The sequence below is a fragment of the Scardinius erythrophthalmus genome (genome assembly GCF_964197995.2).
Source record: "Scardinius erythrophthalmus genome assembly, chromosome: 23".
Lineage (NCBI taxonomy): Eukaryota > Metazoa > Chordata > Actinopteri > Cypriniformes > Leuciscidae > Scardinius > Scardinius erythrophthalmus.
In genome coordinates, this window is record NC_138243.1 from 24967657 (window position 1) to 24978835 (window position 11179).

The following is an 11179-nucleotide window of genomic DNA, read 5'->3' on the forward strand; positions in this document are numbered from 1 at the left end:
ATTTCATAGCTGTATCATATTAAGAAATAATAAACAGTATTAAACAATAGAATGGTCCAGGGATGACGTCAAAACCCGGAAGACTAATTCGTCACTGGTTCCCTTGAGATTTTCCTATGGGATGCCTGTGCTATATAACTTGACGATGCTTTGACATTTTGTTCTACAATGTGAATTACACACACCCATAGCTATGGAATTAAAATAATGACAAATGTTTTTGAAACAAAAAAGCTTGTTGAATTGCACTATTTGAAAAAAAATATGCATTGCATTAATAACCCTGCATGCATTTTTATGGGCTGAAATTCAACATGGTTGTATGTTTCAATTCAAAACATTTCACACATGTTTTCATTAATAAAAATTAATTCACCTTTCAGATTTCACTTCCAATATATTCATTCTGTTTAAAAATAAGTAGAATCCAATAGGCAATTTTCGGTCCATTTTATTTCACTTTACAAATTCGCTTCCACAAATTCAGTGGTTCAAATTCGACAGAAAATTCAACATTACACGTGTTCATTTTGGTGCACGCCAGGCATGATGCACACCTTTTAGATTTTTGATATTTAATAAAATAAACTGTCAAATCATGTGTAAATATTGCTATTTTTTCAGTAGGCCTACCGCATGATCTCATATTCACTATAGGCCTAAAAAGCGTGCATCATGCCTGACACCTACATGAACAATTTACAGTTGCTTTTATGACTGTAAGTCATTCTCTTCAAATGCTAGAAGTTAGAAACGTGTGTACCAATGTCGTATGTAACTTTAGAGACGGTGCCTAAATGTGTGAATATATAATATCGAATATCCAGTGTCAAGCCAACTTTATGCCACTATTTCACTGGGAATCGCTCAGCGTGAAACTTTGTGCGTTACGTTCATATTCTGAGTCCACTTGCCTGTTCCTATATCTTGTATAGCCTACATCCCCAATAAGGTGTTTGGTCTTTTTTATTACTGTATTAGTCCATTAAGCGTTAAGTGTCCTGACCGCAGGGGAATCCTGGAGAATGAGGGAATCCCCAGTTCTGCAGCACATCACCGCAATATAAAGTTAAGAAAACTAAACAGCCGAGAGAAATATATCTACTGCCTCAGATTTAATGTTTTATCTGTACATCAGCATCGGGGAATAACATTATAATCTCGTTCATGGTAGAGAAAGCTGCTTACATGTGCAAAAATAACTGTGAAGACTTAAATATCTTAATCTGCTTTTCCATATATATACTGGCCCTGATAATCGTCACAAATACTTACCGCTTGCTTCATTTCTGTAAATCCGTTTTTATGAATGAATGACTCTCTCTCACCGGTTGCTCTATAGCAGGGTTCACCAATCTCGGTCCTGGAGGGCCGCTGTCCTGCAGAGTTTAGCTCCAACCCCAATTAAACACACCTGAACCAGCTAATCAAGGTCTCACTAGGCATACTAGAAACTTTCAAACAGGTGTGTTGGAGCTGGTTGGAGCTAAACTCTGCAGGGACAGCGGCCCTCCAGGACCGAGATTGGTGAACCCTGCTCTATAGTTTTCTTCATCAACAGCCGCTTGCGCCCCCTGCTGTTGAGGACAACTAACAGCTATGGAGATTATCAATCGGCAATCTACTGATATTCCTGCCGTTCCCGGATGTCAAATGTGGAATTTTCTGTCGAATTTGGACCACTGAATTTGTGGAAGCGAATTTGTAAAGCGAAATAAAATGGACTGAAAATTGTCTGTCGAATATTATAGGTTGCATTTTTAAACAGAATGAATATTTTGGAAGTGAAATCTGAAAGGTGAATTTTTATTAATAAAAACGTGTGTGAAATGTTTTAAATTGAAATATTTACAGCTTAAATATACAACCATGTTGAATTTCAGCCCATAAAAATGCAAGCCCTGAAAATACAATGCATTAAAATGCAAGCAAGGTTAATGCAATCCAAATTTTTTCAAGTAGTGCAATTCAACAAGCTTTTTTGTTTCAAAAACATTTGTCATTATTTTACTTCCATACATAGCGAAAACACACATTTTGAAGTTTATGTTTCTAATAAGTAACTAGATAAGACAGTTTGGTGTGTGAGTGTGTGTAATTTATGTTGTAGAATAAAATGGCAAGTATTGTCAAGTTATGTTTGCCATAGGCTTTATTTTACTCATAAATTGAAAAACCCCTTAGGAAAACCTTCAAGAAACCACCATTAGTCTTCCGGTTTCATGATGTCATCCCTGCACCGCTCTATAAGGAAGAAAGGAACTCAAAGGAATAGTTCAACCAAAAGGAAAATTCTGGCATCATTTACTCATTTTCATGTCATTGTAAATCCATATGACTTGCTTTCTTTAGTGGAACACAAAAGGAGAAAAGAACTTTACTTGTTGCTCTTGAAAAGGATGCAAAAGCATCATGAAATTGGTTCGTATGATTATATTCCAAATCTTTTGGGTGAACTATTCCTTTGAACTGCAATCACTGCAGGATTTCAATGATACATTTGTGTGTTTACAGATGAAAGAGTCTCTAATGAAACTACAGAAAGGTATCGGGTTAAAAGACTATGATTCAGACAGTGAAGAAAGGAGAAGTCGCTATCACTGACGAACAGAGTTCCCGGTTCAGCGAATGTAATGAACATCTCCACACGTAAGCGATCAGATGAGCTTGGATGGGGGCGGGGCATTGTAAGTGGGCGGCACTGACTGAGCGGTTCTCACACTCGCAGTCTGGCTAAAGCACTGTGAGGCCTTTCTGACAGCAGACACTGAAGGAAACCCAGTACTTTCATTTCTCCGTCTTTAGAGCCGAAATGCAGTTCGGAGGAATGATGGTGAAATCGGTCTGTTCACCCAGGGCTAAAACAACTCAACTGTCACTGCAAAAACTGACACCGACTCTCTGGTTTAAACACTCGGAGAACTTGAGCATCCCTTTTTTAAACCTTTTGGAGTCTGGGACCAGTTAAAGAAAATATGGAGTTACTATCAACAAGTGTTATGTGGACATATACACATTTATTTATAAAAAACAAAACAAAATATGGAATTGAATGATATTATGAAAATATATAATTTCTATGTAGAGCTATATTTGTTGCCAGAGTTCATTTGTAACAGGCTTCCATGGAGAATCAAGGCTGGTTCCTTGATAGCTTGCGCCATGGTACATCAACTATATGCAACTGGTTTATCCTCCTCTGTTTGCAATGACTTCCTCTGATTGATTTGCGTTGGCTGAAGAGCCACGGTAGAATCATCTACTGAGCGTCACCGGCTGCATTCCAGTGTTCATACTACTACACAATAAAAGTACTTTTAGACATATAGTTAGGACATGGTTGAGGCCCTGGTAGACTTAATTTTCCATGTTCCGCTCCATCTTGCACACAGTTGAGCGTACAGGCTTTTCAAAGTATACTCCTTTTACCGTGAGCGCGGATGGATGTGTTTGGCAGGTGTGGGCCTTTCTATTCAGCACTCAAATCACTCTTACATGCGCTGTTGTTGTGCACAAGTTGGTATGGATGCAAAATTCAGGACATTATTATTTGAAAGGTGACTTTTCAGTCATCTTTGCTCTTTTAATGTGAAGAGTCAACTATAAGAAATCCAAAGGATTATTTGCCTGAAAAGTGGAATACTGTGGCTCTGTGGTGCTATCAAAACATCTCAACCAGCTTGGCACGGCAACCAATGGCTAGAGTTTGGGGCGGAACTATTTGTTTGGCTGATCAATGATAGGCGGCACACACTTATCTATTCTAATAGTTTAGTGCATCAGTGGCATATTTTTGTAGGCAAAACCTGGAAACAAGTTAGCATTTTAGCATCATCCCAAAGTCAGTGGGTTTTGGGCTAAATGGGCTTTGGGTTAAACTCAAGCTCAAGATATTTTCACATTTTATTCTACAACGAAAAATACATCTGTAATATCCCGTTGTGAGTTTTGTTTAAAGCTTTTACTTGTCTTGAAGAAGTCGGTGGCTAAATGGGACTACAGTCAACATCATCACACTGAACATGAAAGCTAATCTTAAAATTTTGAAGTAAAGGCTGCAAGAGTTGTCGGAAGCTTAGTGATGATGACGTTGAAGTCATGCAACTGTGGTGTAGTTCGTTTATAGCCTAACTTTAGATTTTTACTTTTGCCGATTGTATTTAGACTTCAACATTTATAAAAGTTGTTCATTTATGAAGATTGACATGTTACTTAAGAATCATACATTTTTGTTGGCCAGAGCTAAAATTGCCAATTGAAAAATCCTATTGTTTTTTTGTCAAGGCAACCAGGGTGATGCCAAATTCTGGGTTGGCCTACAAAAATACATCACCTCAGTGCACTATTATGAGGTGTAGTATGAGAACTGGGATGCAGCCATCAAGCCTGTGGTCAACCAAACCTCTCGTGTAGTAATGGTTGTGGTATATTACTGGTTAACTACAGCAGGTCCACTCCAGCCAATGGCATCCATTCAAATGTGAATGAGTTATTGTCACATGAATGTGTTTCTTTTCTCCCTCAGGGTTCATTTATATCCTGAGGGCAGCTGTAAACAACCTCATATTGCCAAGCTTTGATTTTAAAGCCACTTCATGAATTTTTTTCCATGTTGTATGTTGTCCTTGTGTTTTGATGCTGAACCAGCTGCTGGACGGGTGAGAGATGCACATTGATTTGAGAAAGTATTTAACGTGGCTTTATTAGTGTAGTGGAGCTGGACAGACTTTTTTCTTGATGCATTCTTAAGAGAGACCAGCAGTGGGTTTGTTAAGACTAAACTGTGAAAAATCCAGGTTATGCTTGAATTTTCAAAAAGAAACTGATCGGTAATCTGAATATTTGGCAATATAATAAACGTTCAACCTCATGATAAAGTTCAAATTAACTGTAACCTCTCGAGGCGCCAGATGCAAAGTTGCGTTTTCTCATACAAACTCTCACACACACAAGTGGGAAATGAATTTCTAGTTGGAGCTGCAGTCCTAGATTGGCCTCTAGTGATAGTGAATTTTGGTGCTCACGTGGGCGACACGGATTCAAGTCTTGTTTTATTTCCTGATCCTGTTTCCCGTCAAGAATAGTTCCAAAAGGCCACGCGTATACATAAATGCCGACAGAGGGGAGCTATAAATAGTATGTTGGACATTGCTAGACCAGGGAATCCACAAGGATTTTCTAAAGTGTCTAGGAGCAGGCCCTCACTTGCAGTGAGGTTTTCCTGCCCACCCACCAACAGGGGGAATGGGAGAGGTCTTGAGACATCCCTTTATTGGAAGTCACTTGTTCAGTGTTGTTTAATTTCTCAATTATTGTTGTTTTGTTATTGTTTGGCTGGGTACACAATTACATATCTAAATATAATATGATGCATATTTTAAATATTTTGTCACTGAATGTGAATGGTCTAACTACCCCAAGAAAAAGAGGGAAGGTAATACAAAAATTACGAAAAGAAAAGGTACAATTCGCGTTACTACAAGAGACACATCTGCATGATGAGGAACATGAGAAACTAAAAAAAATGGGATTTAGAAATACATATTACAGTTCATTTAAACAGGGTCGTAAAAGAGGAGTGGCAATTTTGGTATCTAATTCTACAAAGTTTAACTTGGAAAAGGAGATTAAAGAAAAGGAAGGCCGATATGTTATAGTAAAAGGAAGGTTGGCAGATGAGATGGTCACAATCGTGAATGTTTACGCTCCTCCTGAAAGCGACAAGCATTTTTTTAAATCAATGTTTAATACCATCGCAACTGAAGCCGAAGGAACCCTAATTTGTGGAGGGGACTTTAACATAATCTTAAACCACAAATTGGACACAACGAGTGTTAAGAAAAATAAAAATTATTTGACCAGATTTGTAAAATTGTCAATGGAAGAATTAGGATTGACAGATATTTGGAGGAATCTAAATCCTTTTAAAAAAGATTATACCCACTACTCCTCCAGTCACAATGTACATTCGAGGATAGATTATTTTTTTGTTAATAAATCCGATAGATATAAAGTGGATGAATGTAAAATTGGCTGTGCAGATGTATCAGATCATAATGCTTTATATTTAAAAATTAACATTACAAGTAGGAAAAAACAAACTCTGTGGAGATTAAACACAGGTATTTTGAACAATGTGAAAATAGTTCAGGAAATTAAAAAAGAAATCAAACAATATATTGAACAAAACGATAATGGCGAAGTGAACCCGACAGTTGTGTGGGATGCCCTTAAAGCGGTAGTACGAGGGAAGTTGATATCCAGAACAGCTTGGCTGAAAAAAATAAAAATAAAATCATATGAGGATTGTTGTGAAAAGCTCAAAGAATTGGAACAGAAATTCCTGAAAACGAAAACATCAGAAATTCATCAGCAGATTTTAGAAACCAAAAGACGCATCGGTAACATACTAGAGGAAGAAGTGGAAAAAAAACACATTTATTTTAGACAGCGTTACTATGAGACGGGACCAAGATCCGTAAAACTCTTAGCCAAAAGATTAAGGAAGCAAAAAGAACTAAGCTCAATCTATAAAATTAAAGATCCACACACTAACACAGTAACTCATAAGCCAGAAGAAATTGAGAATATCTTTAAAACCTTTTATGAGAAACTTTATACACAACCTCCCTCTGCAAGCGAAGAAGAGATGAGAAACTTTCTCCAATCGCTAGATCTCCCTTCAATTGGAGTGAGCCAAAATAATGCATTAACAGCTGAGATAACACAAGAGGAGATACTTAAAGCTATAAATACATTAAAAAATAGCAAGGCACCAGGAAGCGACGGTTTCCCAGCCGAATGGTACAAAATGTTTAAGAATGATTTAATAACAATTCTACATAAATCTTTGAATTGGACTCTAAGAGAAAATTCAATGCCTTTGTCGTGGTCAGAAGCAGTAATATCAGTTATTCCCAAACCAGGTAAAAACAGGGAATGCTGCGCTAATTATAGACCAATTTCAATACTAAATATTGACTATAAAATATATACATCAATAATTTCTAGAAGAATAAATACCTTTGTATCAGAACTAATTGATGAAGATCAGACGGGGTTTATACGTGGGCGCCAGACACATGATAACATCCGAAAAACTTTACATATCACAGAGAAGGCACAGAGGGAAAAAAGGAGTACAGTTATACTCAGTATAGATGCGGAAAAGGCATTTGACTGCGTTAATTGGAACTTTTTATATCAAGTCTTGGGAAAAATGGGGTTTAATGATAATTCAGTGGGAATAGTTAAAACACTGTACAGTCAGCCAACTGCCAGAATTAAAATAAATGGAAACCTTACAGACAAAATTAATTTACAAAGATCCACTAGGCAGGGGTGTGGGCTTTCGCCTACGCTCTTCTCAATTTGTATCGAACCTCTGGCACAAGCAGTACGACAAAGTCAAGAAATCAAAGGAGTTATGATAAATGGGGTAGAGCACAAAATCGGGCTTTTTGCAGATGATGTGATAGCATTCCTAGAGGAACCAAACACATCATTGCCTAAATTGATGAATCTCTTGGAATCCTTTGGATATTTATCTGGATATAAAATAAATATTTCAAAAACCCAAATTCTGAGATTTAATTATATACCTTCTAAAAACATAAAAAAATCATACAAATTTAATTGGAAAATGGAATCAATCAGATACCTTGGAGTAGAAATAACACAAGACTTTTCAGATATCAACAATAAAAATTATAAGCAAGTTCAAGACAATATACTAAAGGATATAGAGAAATGGACCACTTTACCATTGGATTTTAGTTCCAGGATTGAAATAGTAAAAATGAATATTTTACCCAGATATTTATACTTATTCCAAGCACTCCCAGTAGAGGTTACTCAAATACAATTTACAACTTGGGATAGAATAATATCCAGATTTATTTGGGAAAGTAAGAGGCCTCGGGTGAAGTATGGAACCCTTCAGTTACCCAAAGAGGAAGGAGGGATGGCATTACCAAGGTTAAGAGACTATTATTATGCGGCACAATTGAAATATGTACATGGGTGGTGTAACCCAAATTTTGAAGGTAAATGGAAAGCGATTGAAATGGGGACATTGAAACAGCCAATTCAAAACTTCCTCGGAGATAAAGACACATATGAACAAAACAAAAGCCGCCTAGATGCAATAACTAAACATACATTTAGTGTCTGGTATAGAATAATTAAGAGGTATAAACTCCAAAAACATGTAGCAAAATTAAAATGGATAGCATACGATAATAAATTTATGCCGGCTAAATTAGATCATAGTTATAAATACTGGATAACCAAGGGAGTCACAGCCTGGTGTGTTTTGGAGAACAATGGGAAATTGGAGAGTTTCCAAAGTCTGACACAGAAATACTTATTTGGCAAACAGGATTTTTATCGTTATCTTCAAATGAGAGACTATTATAGAAGAGAGATTCGGGTGGATCCCTCCATAGAAGAGAGCGGTGTTGTTCAAATAATGGCAAAAGCTTACAAAGACAGTAGTATTAGGATCATTTCTGCATTATATAAAGCCTTAATAAACAAAGATAAACACACAACTCAAAAAGTTAAACTAAAATGGGAAAAAGAATTTAACATAGAAATTGATGATATGGATTGGCTAGACATGTGGAAATTACACCATACAACGACCGGCTCGCGGATATGGAGGGAGTTCGCCTGGAAAAATCTGATAAGATTTTTTATCACACCCAAATTAAAAAGTAAACAATTACAGAGGCAACAGAAATGTTGGAGAGAATGTGGGGAGACAGATGTTGACCATTCACACATTTTTTGGAATTGTCCGGAACTTCTAGAGTTTTGGGAAAATACTTGTACTACCATGTGTCAAGTCTTGGGATATACAATTCCTTTGAAACCTGAGGTTTTATATTTGTGTAATTTTTGTGATGGTACTATTCATAAATGTGATGAATATTTGGTTAAAATAATGTTGATAGCAGCAAAAAAATCTATCACGAGGAAATGGGGAAAAGCTACAGTGCCATCAAAGGAACAATGGATAACTACAATTGAGGACATATTCCTAATGGAGAAATTGACATACAGACTGAGACTACAAGAACCACAATTGGAAAGCAAATGGGAAAAATGGTCTCAGTACAAGCAAAGTAATTTATAAGGATGTAAACCCAGTCATGTTAATATTGTTATTGTTCTGTGTTAAAAAAGTTCAATAAAATGTAAGTTAAAAAAAAAAAAAAAAAAAAAAAAAGAATAGTTCCAAAAGGCCAAAATCTAGAATTAGAAATGTGTTTACTGGAATTTACCTATTTCTAATCAGCAATTCCACAATCTAAAGATGGTTCTGATTTGTATATTGAATTATCAGGTGGGTTTTTCCCCCCACTTATGATACATCTCAAGAGTCCTAGTTTCACCTATGGAATCTCCAATGGAATCAACTTGTTTTAAGTTCCATGTATGGCATTGTTAAGAACAATGTATGAACTGATGAAAATACTAGAGACAGAGAGCTGATGGCTTAGTCTAGAACATGTGACAGATGTGAAACTGTCTCAGATGGATTGGTCTAATCTGGTCACTATGAACCAGTCCCATTTGTTCAAGGCAACTGTATCTTATGTAGATGGTCATTTTGTCCTTAGAGCTAGATCATATTCTTGTGAGATGCTGGAGCCTATGCATTGCCCTGTTGGCTTTATTGACAGACCCTTTATCCTATTTTAAGCAACAAGGGCAATTAGGAAACATTACTAGACTAAAAATAGCATCTGCAGGTCATAGTGATCAGCTTGCACTGTTTATGCTAAAGGATCAGTAATCTCTCAAGAATGGTCCACCCACAAAATGTATTTTTCATTATGATTATGTTCCTAAAAATCAATCCAGAACAGGGACTACAGAATTTATGTCTGTATTCATCCTCATAGTCATTAAACCAATATGCAGTATTTAATGTGCAATGTGTGTTCAAGTAGAGTAAGTATCACTGAAACTGCACATGAACGTCTATGAGAATGTATTTTCTAGCTGAAAGACGATCCTTTATTTGGACGTTTTTTTGAAGCACGGGTGATTTAGACGGTGTAATGACTTTAGATGTCAAGCATTGGGAAGCCACACTTGTTCTGCCACATTGCTCACTGTCAGGCCCTAAAAATGATTTTTCTGCATTTTGTAGTTCTTTTCTTTCAGCATTTTGCAAGTTCTGTGAACAGTATTATTTCTAGCCTGTGTGCACTGACAGGATGGTTGCTTTCCTTTGGCCATGACTGTTCTGGTCCAGGTGAATTGGAAATTAATATATTATGTTTTTTTTAGGGCATGTCAAAGTTAGGAGCAAAACACTGAGGTAGAAAAACAGTGGTTATTCAAAAAATGATTACGTATTTTAATTACAACATTGAGTTTTAAAATGCTTTTTTATTATTATTTAAAATTTTCTTTACAAAAATGTATATACATGTGTTACTGCAATGTATGTATATGTTGTGTACAGTGCACATCCTACATGCGCTGGCTGCACTGTGGGATCCCTGAGAAACGTTCAGAAAAAAATATAACAAAATTTGTGTTGTCAAGAAATAGGCGGAATGAATAAAAGTATTTGAAGATGATTTCCACGGCATTTGTTATTACTTACAACATTTTCTGCATTTTAACTTTTATTTTTATTATTTTTAACAGACATCATTTGGAGACTTATTTCACATACATTGAAATGTGGAAGACAATCAAATTATATCAAATGGACTGTCATTTTATTGCTTGAATTCTGTAAGTGTTTGTCTTCACCTTGTGGCTGTTAGCAGATAGTACACTTTTAAAATGTTTTTTTATTAGCAACAATCTGTAAACTAGGCTACTTTTGACAGTTAACACAATGTCAAAAGTGTCATAATTTACCCAAATTAACTCTACATTTTAGATATTTATTCTACTTATTAAATTGTAAATTACAAAGAATAATTTCGAAGATATAGCATAGAAATTAAATTTCAGTAACCACTCATTTAGAGACATGCTCTACTTGGACACCGTTCTTCTGAATGCTCCAATTAATCTCCGTTTTTCAGGGAGTATAATTCCTCTGGGACTCAAACAAAATTACCCATATTTGATGCACAGAACAAAGAAAGGTTGCTGATGAAACAGTCAGATGATAAAGGATTTCTGTGTATAACAACACTGAGGTAAG

General features: G+C 36.1%; 1 protein-coding gene across 7 annotated transcripts in view; it reads left to right on the top strand.

Moving 5' to 3' along the window:
- The window catches only part of gramd1ba (GRAM domain containing 1Ba), a 56355-nt gene extending 50904 nt beyond the window's left edge, over positions 1–5451 (top strand). For 4 of the 7 annotated variants that reach the window (XM_081354967.1, XM_081354969.1, XM_081354971.1 and 1 more), the window contains one exon: positions 2515–5451. In XM_081354967.1, the coding sequence (XP_081211093.1) occupies positions 2515–2604 (90 nt within the window). In that variant the 3' untranslated portion in view covers positions 2605–5451. Of the gene's footprint in view, positions 1–2352; positions 2422–2514 lie in introns of all 7 variants that reach the window. The other 3 variants (XM_081354970.1, XM_081354973.1, XM_081354968.1) reach the window with 2 other exon arrangements.
- The last annotated feature ends 5728 nt before the right edge of the window (positions 5452–11179 follow it).